Here is an 11,154-nt window from a genome sequence, read left to right on the forward strand (position 1 = left end):
AAACATCGTCAAACTTCTGGAAACCCACAAACAAAATTAACACTCTACTTCCTAACTACCAAAAATCCTTCGCCGCCTCTGCACGCTTCCGGCAACCTTCTCTCCTCCCTTGACTATTCACATGACCCGAAACCCGGAATCTGAACTCGAACCCGGATCCCGAAAACCGACCCGTACCGGCATGAGGCTCATAGTACCCTTACAAGGAATAGTTCAGGGAAGGGGTGGATTACTCCTAGGCTCGCTAATTCCTTGCGCTTTGGTCTATTTCCTTCAGGTTTACCTCAAACGACACCGTTCTTCTAAAACTCTGTCGCCGTCCACTTCGGCGGAGAACCTCACGGAACTGCCTCGCTCTTCATCGCGCGCCAATTTGCTGACGCGTGGATCCATTGGGCGCGTCCACGTCTCATCTAGGGCGAGCTCCATTGCCAAGCCTAATGATTCCCCGTATTATATTGGATTGGATAGGGTCCAGGAGGACCCATATGACGAAATAAATAACCCGAATGGGATTATTCAGCTTGGGTTATCGGAAAATAGGGTAATGATTTATGAATAATTCCATCTTTTTTTTTCTAATTTATACTTATTTGATATTCTGCATTTTTAGGAATTAAATTCTGATTGTTTTTTTTTTTCCTTCCTTTTGAAGTTATCTTTAGATTTGATTGAGGAGTGGCTTTCGAAAAATTTGAGTGCTTCAATGCTCGGAGAAGGGGGCAATGACCTGAACATTTGTGGAATTGCTACATACCGACCCGCGGATGGACTGATGGAGCTGAAAGTGGTAATGTGTAATTAAGCTATCAATGTTATAATCTTTGATCAGAAATGTAAAAGGCTCGCAAAATTTAAATTTCAAATGTTGATTAGATAGTGTGAGCCTCTAAATGCTATTTGATGTTGCCATAATGTGACTCATGTTCAGAAATATTTCGGCTTTTGAATATTTTTCCATCTCCAAACATATTTGGATAAGTTACTGGATTAGACAGCAACTTGCTTATTTCCTATTTTGATCAATAAAAAAAATTATTTATTTGAAACTTACTTATGTTAACTATTTAAGCTTAGCCAGACATGCTTGTTAATATCACAAACTTAATTGACGGGCATTTAGGCTGCCTGAAGTTGATATTTGAGAGCATGTGGGTTCATTGATGATATTGTTTTGCTATAGAAATTTCTCTCACCTATATTATATGTGGATGACTACGAAGGATACAATATGTTAGTTCGCGATGTTGATTTCTCGCTGGGGCTCTTAAATGCTAGATATAGTGAATGAATAATTTTAACTTTACGTGCATGTAGGGGGCCTAAAAGAGAGGAACCACAAAAGAAAATTATAATTGCCTTGTGAGAAACAAACAGTTAGTGATCTCATATGTAGTTTCAAATCTTTCAGATTCATCTCTTTGGTCGAATGAGGCAAATAGTGTCTATATATATATATATATATATATATTGTTCAGTAATCATTAATGTCCTTCATTTCGTTCTGTTAGGTGAATCCTGCATTTACTGGAGTGTAGTAATTTGTATTAAATATGTAAATATTTTCAAAATCTGCAGGCCATGGCTGGTTTTATGACTGAAGTTATGGGAAGAACGATATCGTTTAACCCATCATCAGTGGTGTTATTATCTGGCGCAACTCCTGCACTTGAGATACTCAGTTTTTGCTTGGCTGACCAAGGGAATGCATTCCTTGTTCCCACACCCTATTATCCTGGGTAATATATATTCTTTTTTATACTACAATAATGTACAGTTGATATCCAATTATGAGTTTATATCTTCTTTTATTATTTGTTTTCTTTCAGTTTGATTTGCTTCTGCTTTTCACCTTTTTCTTGCTTTAAGCCTGAAGTAACAATATTATCTACCTGCAGTTTTGATAGGGACATGAGATGGCGAACAGGTGTCGAGCTAATTCCTGTTCACTGTCGTAGCTGTGATGACTTCACTTTAAATATAAAGGCTCTTGATCAAGCCTTTAATCAGGCAAGAAAACGAGGTCAAAAGGTCCGTGGAGTACTCATTTCAAATCCTTCTAATCCAGTTGGAAACGTGCTGTCCATGGATATGCTCTACAATCTCCTAGACTTTGCCAGAGAGAGGAACATTCATATAATATCTGATGAAATATTTGCTGGTTCAATGTATGGCAACGAGGAATTTGTAAGCATGGCACAGATACTCGGCTCTGAAGATTCTGACAGGGATAGGGTTCATATCATATATGGGCTGTCGAAAGATTTCTCTCTCCCTGGTTTCAAAGTTGGAGTAATATATTCCTTCAATGAAAATGTTTTGGCTGCTTCCAGGAAATTAGCAAGATTTGCTTCCATTTCAGCTCCAACCCAGAGACTAGTAGTTTCAATGCTTTCTGATATAAAATTTACCCGGGAATACATGAAGACAAATAGAGAAAGAATAAAGAAGATGCATGATTTATTTGTAGAGGGTTTGAGAGAGCTGGGAATTGAATCTGCAAAAAGCAGTGCGGGTTTATGTTGCTGGGTTGATATGAGCAGATTAATCAGCCCTTACAATGAGAAAGGGGAGCTTGAGCTCTGGGATAAACTTTCAAATATAGCCAAGATTAATGTAACTCCTGGGTCAGCCTGCCATTGTATTGAACCTGGATGGTTCAGATGCTGTTTTACAACATTAAATGAAAAGGAGATTCCTCTAGTAATAGAAAGAATCAGTAAAGTTGTTGAAACTTGTAAACGTTCTGCATAAAACATTGTGATACTTGAATTATTGGATCTAAATGGCCAGGCTTTATACTAATTGCATATTTTGAGGATTTAATGTGCCATCATCATTGTTTTATTTGGAGTCATAATCCTGATGTTATTGATGTAATTCAAATCTTTTCGTTATGTGCAGAAACTCGTAATAATTCCACGTTTCAGAATGGAATGAACTGGAGTTTGACTTGTTGCAGCAAAATATTTGCATGAAACTATAAACCAGATTGCTGATTTTTCTACATCAGTTTTAGTTGCAGCTTTCTCTTCCACTTCCTGTGCAATCCAGTGATGCCTTTGCCAGGTCCAAAGATGCAGCAACCCAATGCATTCCCCTTAATAAGATCCTGTCATGCAAAAGGTGCAGAATTAAAAGCCATCTCAACTTAGAGGCATGGATTTGTGCAGTCGGGTAATTCTACTATAAATCTATGGTATTTACTAGCATCAAGAACATCTAATTACTGCTGATTGAATCATTAGGGAAAAGCAGGAAAGAATAAAGTTACCCTGGATGGCTGTTTATGAATTTTATTTGCTTTCCTTTTGTAACTCATTCTTCGGCTCATCATTATCATCTCTCCAAGCGTCAGCAGTGGTCTTTTTACAAGACTGCCGTTGCTTTCATGTAGCAAATATATATTTTGTGCATCTGCTGCGGGAGAAGTGTCCTTCTCTAAGCAGCCACTGTTGTCAAGGAGACTTGACCGAGGTGATAGAAGAGGAAAGAGCCGCTCCAAGAACGAAGCTCCAACCAAGCTTGTGGTTACTGTTGCACATCTGCTTGTGCTGCTGTCTGTTTCTGGTGAACCAGGAGTTCGGTCTTGCCCACCATTGATTGTTGTCAGTGTAAGTAAAGTTTGCTGCTTGGGAACTGAATTGAAGAGTGCCGAGCTTGATATTAGGCCATTGGCTAGGAGAGATGGAGCGGAGCTGAAGGAATCGCCCATTACGAAACTGCACGTGTCAATCTCCGAATCAAGCGCATCGTCTCCTTCTCTGTTATCCTCAATATCTTCCTCACTTCCTTCTTCATCTTGACAGTCTGAACTTGGGAGGTGATAGGAAACCGATGCTCATTGTCTGTGGCAGTGCAGGTTCTGATTCAGGCAGTGACAGTGAGAAACATGGAAGTGGTTTTCCGGGCTTCTCTTCCCATCCAAAGGGAATAGATGCAACAAGCTTGACTGGCAGCACAACGGGGTTAATCGGTCGAGGGATCGGTTTCCAATCTTTCTTGGGTGTCCCAGGTTTTTCTTCCCAAACAAATGGAACAGAAATTGGCTCTGTCTCTCTTCCTGTCAGAACTCTTAAGAGGCACTAGGTCTTCCATATGGGATTCTTCTCTATAGTTCCACACCTATTCCTTTTGCATAGAATTCTGCATGTATCTTTTGTCTATATAGTACCGGAGTATAAGTGGATTAGTATCCAACTAACACTATTGGATGATAAACCCATATTTTGTTTTGAAAATTAGGCTTACCTAATTTTTAATTTGAATAATAAGGTGGAGTTGTTTTTAATGGGGCTTTACCAATTGCGTCAATAAGTTACCCTTCGAACTAAGAAAAAATTAAGGATAATTGGCGCAAAACATCCTTACCTTTCGAGGTTATTATGGAAAACGTCCATATCTTTCATTTTTTGGCATTTTTGCCCTTATTTACCACCTTTCTTGCGCTGAAGGTCCTTTTCACTGTTTTTTGACGATTTTGCTCTCTATTCAAATAAAAGAAAAAGAATAGAATAGAAAACAAGAGAATTAATTGTAACTAATACTCCAAAATTTCAAAAAATTACAAATTAGTAATAAATATAGGAGTCAATAGCCCAAATGGTTACTAAACTTTGCCAAAGGTCCAAAAAGGTCATTGAACTTTTTTAAATACAAAAAGAAAAAAAAAACCAAAAAAACAAATAAAAAAAATTGAAGAAACGGGCCCCACCAACAAAAAAAAGGACCAAAAATATAAGCCAGCCCATTTTTATTTTTTTAATATAAAACATAACTGCCTATTTGCTATTGCCAAAAGCTGTCACCGCTTGTAACAAACTTTTTTTATGGGTCTGCTCATCACAGGCTAAAATTAACTCATGACACGAACTTGCTCATGTGGCTCGAGCCAGGACCGACTTTTCAAAATAGGGCTCAACCCAAGCCTCGAGTAGGGCAGACTAAGGGCCTTCTTCGAGTTCGAACCACTTGCGAACTAAATTGACACCCCCTAGTTTTGTAGCTAGCACATAGGTGGATTAAGATGAGTGGGATAGGGTGTTGTGAATGTTGCGTGAGTTTGTCTGGGGAAAATGAATTTTTCTAAATTCTAATTTTATGTGTTATTATATATTTAATTGTTCAATTGAGATTTATTTGTAGTTCTTGAAAAGTTCCATGACTCTATTTACAATTTTTTTTTTCTAATTTTTTAAAAAAAAAATTATTTTACCGTTTTCTTTTATTTTTGTTCCTTAAAAGAGAAGGGCAAACTCGACATTTTATGGCCAAAATGAAAGAATTGGCCAGTCTTTTTACATAATTGAAAGATTTAGGATAAAATGTTGATGATAGATTTTTATATTTCATAAAAATTGGAGACAAGAAGTACAAATTTCCCATTCATAAAATCAAAGTTCAAGGATTTTGACTCGCAAATGCGTGCCATATCACCGGTGCTTAGAAAATCATTTCCGCTTCTTTCAAACTCGTTATTGAAATTCCATTTCTTCGTGTCTGTACTGAAAATTCTAATTTGATTTTTAAGTCTAAACAAGTGGCATGAAATTGGGTTATTTGATTAATACGAATCTAGTTTATCAAGTCAATCGAAACTTTGTTACAAGTTCAATGACAGTCAATGTTTTAACATGTAATTTAGCTTTCTTAGGGAAGAATTTATTAATAATTTAATCTATAAATAGATAATTACGAGCGGTGGATAATTGGATAATACATGTGAGTTCATGAAATGTGTAATTGAAAATAAAGTTTAATCATTTATAGATAACTTATAAATTTTATCAAATGATGACTAAATTATAATATTGTTTTGGTATGATCCAAAAATACTATTTTTATCGAACGCAACCCCTTTTTTGTTTTCAAAATACTATTTTATCGAATATAACCCCTTTTTTTGGGTTTTTCAAACGGGGTTTGAAAGTACTTTTACATGAAGTCTTTTTACTTTATTTATGTTAATCTCTTAGTATTATGGAGCACTAATGCATTTCCCAAGCGATGCAACTCCAAAGAACACCAATATAAATTTACTTTTAAAATATGTTGAGGGCATATTTGAATACCAAGTTATAATATTTAACAAAATTATGGGTTAAAAGTATTGGTATTTACCATACTTTGGTTTGGAATCCATTCATTCTAAAATTATTTTTCTCTCTTCTTTTTAATCACATTATTCAATAAAATTATATTATACGTAAATTTAAAATTTAAAATTACTATTACAAAATACATTCAAAAACTAATTATATATCATGAAGCTCAAACAACGGGTATATAGAACAATTTCAATTGAATTATTAGAAAAAAGAAAAAGAATCTTTTCATTTCACTGAAGTCCTCCAATATCGTATGCCACATCAGCATACCTTTAGGGATCAACAATCGTTTAGACTTTTAGGCTACAAAGGACACTATCTTGTCAATTCCTTGACATTGATATACGTACTTGCCACAGGATGTCCAACAGTTGGAGGAGGAGAATGTCCAGATGAGGACAATGATTAACTAACAAATCAATGGCTTTCGATGGCAGAAGGTATTGAAAAATAAAGCTGGTTGGACATGGATTGCAAATAGACTGTAGAAAATAGGGTGATTTGACAGGTTATGATTGAGTGTTTTTGTCTTTTTTTTTTTTTTTCAAATTTCCAATGATAAATTGCTAAAAGATTTCTAAAAATGAAAATCCATCATTGAACTTAAATATCTAGCATGGTTGATCGAAACCAATAAAGTCTTTTTGAGTGCCAATGCCCATAGTAACCATATATCTCAGGATGCTTCATTCCACCAAACAGATGGAACCTTCATGACCGCCCCAAATAGGGATGTCAACGAGTCGATTCGAAATTTTAGGCTCGGGCTCACTTTGAGTAAAATATTCGAGCTCGAGCTGAACCGAGCAAAAGCTCGACAAAAAAAAAAATTAGGCTCGACCCAAGCCGAGCCAGCTCAAGTTTTGTTTGGTTTTAGATTTTTTTTTTTAAAAGGCAGCAGAGCAACCTGCCTTTAATTTTTTTTAATTAAATATATGATCGGTTGTCTCGAGCCGGCTCGAACTTTGTCCGGCACCTAAAAGTGGGGCTCGACCCGAGCCTCAAGTCGGACGGGCTCGAGCTTTTTTCGAGTCGAGCCACGGGCGGCACGAGCCAGATTACCATCCCAAGCCGCAAGCGGTCCAACGGAGGGAAGGAGAAAGGAAACCCTTAGCGTCCAACAGTGCTTCGATAGACTCGATGGGAGCGAGGAGCTATCATGGACACCCCTCACATCCCTATTAGTCGCCATAATGAGAATATGAAGCATTTTCAAATGCAGGACAAGGACGAGGAACCCCAGCCCAAAAATTGGACGACATGATGAAAACTTGTTTTCTCAAAAGAGATCAAAGGCAAGTCGATCTTTATTGAATTATTGATTTCAAAATTCTAAAGATGGATAAGTTTTCAGGGTAAGACATCCATCATCTGAACATCTACAAGATGAAGCTTTAGGGGCAATGCTCGTCATGAAAGGTCGGAATTTCTATATGATGCTCACCTTCGATTTCAAACTTAGTATAACAAGTTGGTGTCTGGAAGCATTTGCAGATGATTGTAGCTAAGGGTTATGCTTGGTGTATAGGACTAAGTGCTGGCCCACAGATTTCTAATTCATGTGGCCCCCCTCAACATGTGAGGGAATTATAAACCATGGTGTACAAATAGTTTTACCCTTGTAGCTAAAAGTTGGTCTATATTCAAAAGTTGACCAAATTATTTGTCTTCTTAGAAGGAACATAGTAAACATTTAAAATGTATTGGTGTTCTTCGCTCTTCATTAAATTTTACTTTTTCCCTTGACTTTCACCTTCGAATCATCACCAAATGTAACACGTCCATTAATTTCTTCGAGTTCCATGAAAATAGATTTGTCACATATATGATTATTTTGCTTTGACGTATAAGTACAAAGAATTGTTTTCTCCTTCTTGTAGCATTAAGAGTAAAATTTCTTTTTCTGTGTCTTTATTTTCAACGTAGCTGGACTTGCCTTCACGTTATTACTCCTACACTCTCATGCAAAATGACCCCAAGTATGTGCCAATTGTAACATTCAATTTGAGATTTATCATAGTTCCCACCATTGTTTTTTTCTTCCTTCACCTCTTTGAGAGTTACGTGTTCCTCACCTTCTTGAATTGTCAATTTTGATATTTCCCTTCATTTTTGGAAGGAAATATTTAAAATTTCTATCTTCTCTTCTACGTCCTCTACCTCTTTGATTCATATGATTTTTCTCTTCCTTGTCTTTCAAAAAAGACTTGTTCCATTGATTCTTTATTTTATTTTATATTTTTATAATCTTTCCTCGTGAGCTTGTAACTTGCCCACAACTTCATCAATAATAATTTCTTCCAAATTTTATGATAATTAGATTGCCACCATAATAAAACTATTTTTTTCATGTAAAGGTCAAAAAAAAATTTTTGTTCACTTACTTTCTCATCAAACCTTTTCATCTCGTTGACAACTATCAAATTTACGAAGAGTAATCTAAAATTGATTCATATTCCTTCATGGATAGGGCTTCATATTTCGCTCTAAAAGATTGAAGATGAACTTTTTCACTTTGATTGCATCTTTGTATGTGTTTTTAGAATCTCCCATGCTTGCTTTGAGTATTTGACATCTTTTGAAAAATTGTAACACCAAGAGCTTGATAATTTGTGCTTAGAATTTTTTAATCCTTTCTCTTAGCTGATTGTTGCAATTCTCTTTTTACTTGAGACATGCCTTCTTTAATTATTATGAGGTCCACAAATCTTGACTTCCAAGATATGTCTTCATATGAATGCACCACGTGTTATAGTTGTCATTAGTGAGTTGAGAACGGGGAAGATAATTATTGTTGCCATCTCTTCTTTTCACACTCCTATAACTTGCTCTATTACTACTTTCGTTGAAAATTTGGAAATGAAACAACAATTTTTAAAACTCGACTTCATTTCTTTAACTCTCCAAATTGACTTATGAAAATGAATAAAATGACTAGCATTTTATAGGCTTTACAAACATGCATCTGATCTAGTCAAATGTATTAAACATTAATTTCCAATTATTCCCAACATGATTCATGAATATACGAATCAACTAATGCATGATCTATTGTACACGTATTCATTCAATTAGAATATAAGTATCACAGTCGATTCTACTAGAATTTTTATGAATACAGTAACGGTATTTAATTAGGAAAGTTAGCATGTATAATTCTAAAGACTCTCTAATTACCTTACCTAGATAAATAAGGTATACATTTTCCAACAAAATCATGGTCTCCGCTCAAAGTGCTATTAAGATTTTCTCAAATAAAAGGATATATAACTCATGCATAGGGATTGATTCAATCTAGAAATTAACTTTTCTAGTTGTTTCTCGTCTTTTTTTTTTCTTTTTTTTCATTATAGTTTCTATTGGGAAAATTTAAAGCATAGCTGATTGCTTCCCCTCATCAAACAATTTTTAGGATACCATTAATTTTATAATTAAACAAATTAAAGCAGTTTCACATACTAAGAAAAATATATATGCTGACAACTTTGATTCCAATTCTTTTAGCTACTTTCTTTGCTATAAAAGTATATATACATGTGCTTTGAAGAATAAGTATTCTGTGTCCAGAAGATGATAATATTAAGGGAGTTAAAGAAACTAAGATTTAGTCATTACGATTGTAACGTACTAATATCAAAATCTCAATATGTAAATTCATCCAAAGCGTGCATGTTCATATCTATGGACTATACTATATAACTGTGATGGATGTTGGAGAGTATATATTTTAAATTTGTCATGGCAAAAATGATATGACAAAGAAACATAACGATGAAGAAGAGATTATTCAAGGGGGTAAAAATACATTCATTCAAATTACCAATTGCTAGTCAAAAGGAATTTGTTAAGTAGTAGTACCCACAAATAAATTCGTTCTAAGAAAATAGGGGGGGAAAATTACAAAATACAGTGTTTGCGCCACTAAAAATTAAGAATGCAGATTTTGAGAAATATCTTACTTAAGATAATAGAAATTGACATTCTTAAAACGGTTATTGTTAGGTCTAAAGTGTTAGCAAGTTTCGTGATCAAAATATCATTTAATCGAGTTGTAATTATGGTCGAGAAGTCAGGTATTGGAAGTGTCATTGGAAGGACTCAAAGTTTGCTCAAGAAGATCATGAAATATCCAAGAAGATTACTTATGATCAATGTGATGCAATTAGAAGTCAAAGAAATGTCAAAATGCCATTGGTTATGCTCCAAATTCTCAAACACAAGTTGAGACCCATTTTTCGCATCGAAAACATCAAAACTGAAAAAATGATAATTCTAGAAAAATTGTAGCTCATTGAGCTAGCATTCCAACGCACTTTACTCGAGTAATTTTTAGAGTAGTTGAGCGCCTGTTGAGTACCCGAAGTCCACTCTAGCAATTGTATTACGTGGTGAAACTCTACATTGAGGTTCTTAGCCTTTTTACAATCTAAAACAACCTCAAACGTATATGTTATAAATATCCAAGGCATATTTTGTTGAAGATCAATTATATATAATTCTCTTGACTCCAGCACAATATCAAAATACCGAAAGATCAAGCATCAACAAAATCCTTTACCAAATAGCCTTTAGAGTTTTGAAAATTTGGAGAGGTGATTGGAGTTCCAAATTCTGAATAACGAGTTTTTTTTGGTGTTCAACGAGGGAGAAAGAAGTCCAGAAGTTCTGGAACTGTGATTGGAGTGTACTATTGAGGAGTTCTTCTATGATTTCAGGTTTGAGGTCAAAGTCTACTAACGTTCAGTTGTGCATGGACACTTCTCTAACCTAGTTATTTCAGTTATGAATTTTTATGTTAAAAATTTCTATGTAATCAATATAAATTTATATATTCATTGAGCCCTATTTAGAAATAACTAAAAGCCATTATTTGGTTAATTAATTTTAGATTATCTATTTGGACAATACCTCGAGTTGGACTAAAAGACTTTATTATGTAAACGAAATTAAAAATCCATGAAACAGGAATTTATAAGTGTACTTTATTTGGTTCGAACCTCTGTTTTAAGGAAAACCTGTTATCCTAGTCCCTTTACTAATGAAAAAC

The 11,154-nt window shown here is 35.0% G+C and overlaps 2 protein-coding genes across 3 annotated transcripts; one reads left to right on the top strand and one right to left on the bottom strand.

The window, feature by feature from the left end:
• The first annotated feature begins 6 nt into the window (after window positions 1-6).
• On the top strand, window positions 7-4,291 carry LOC111396896 (probable aminotransferase ACS12). 2 transcript variants are annotated; one of them, XM_023023496.1, is made up of 5 exons: window positions 7-544; window positions 656-790; window positions 1,579-1,739; window positions 1,899-2,719; window positions 2,905-4,291. In XM_023023496.1, the coding sequence occupies exons 1-5, from the start codon at window positions 122-124 to the stop codon at window positions 2,976-2,978; spliced, it is 1,614 nt and encodes a 537-aa protein (XP_022879264.1). In that variant the 5' UTR covers window positions 7-121; the 3' UTR covers window positions 2,979-4,291. The 2 variants fall into 2 exon arrangements, with proteins under 2 accessions (XP_022879264.1, XP_022879273.1); XM_023023505.1 differs by lacking the exon at window positions 2,905-4,291 and having other exon boundaries at window positions 1,899-2,821.
• LOC111405739 lies at window positions 3,005-3,715 on the bottom strand. The gene is made up of 2 exons (XM_023034765.1): window positions 3,275-3,715; window positions 3,005-3,112 (listed from the first exon to the last, which is right to left on the bottom strand). The coding sequence occupies exons 1-2, from the start codon at window positions 3,713-3,715 to the stop codon at window positions 3,005-3,007; spliced, it is 549 nt and encodes a 182-aa protein (XP_022890533.1).
• Window positions 4,292-11,154: the final 6,863 nt, after the last annotated feature.

The sequence above is a fragment of the Olea europaea genome, chromosome 1 (genome assembly GCF_002742605.1).
Source record: "Olea europaea var. sylvestris chromosome 1, O_europaea_v1, whole genome shotgun sequence".
Lineage (NCBI taxonomy): Eukaryota > Viridiplantae > Streptophyta > Magnoliopsida > Lamiales > Oleaceae > Olea > Olea europaea.

What these genes read in the sequence shown, in the direction of transcription:
- LOC111405739 (XM_023034765.1), bottom strand. Translation starts at nt 3,715, where the DNA reads ATGGGCGATTCCTTCAGCTCCGCTCCATCTCTCCTAGCCAATGGCCTA. An exon ending in TTCATAAACAGCCATCCAGG is followed by an intron (nt 3,113 to 3,274) that starts GTAACTTTATTC and finishes TTTGCATGACAG; the next exon opens with GATCTTATTAAGGGGAATGC.
- LOC111396896 (XM_023023496.1), top strand. Translation starts at nt 122, where the DNA reads ATGACCCGAAACCCGGAATCTGAACTCGAACCCGGATCCCGAAAACCG. An exon ending in CCCACACCCTATTATCCTGG is followed by an intron (nt 1,740 to 1,898) that starts GTAATATATATT and finishes ATCTACCTGCAG; the next exon opens with TTTTGATAGGGACATGAGAT. An exon ending in TCTAGTAATAGAAAGAATCA is followed by an intron (nt 2,720 to 2,904) that starts GTAAAGTTGTTG and finishes CGTTATGTGCAG; the next exon opens with AAACTCGTAATAATTCCACG.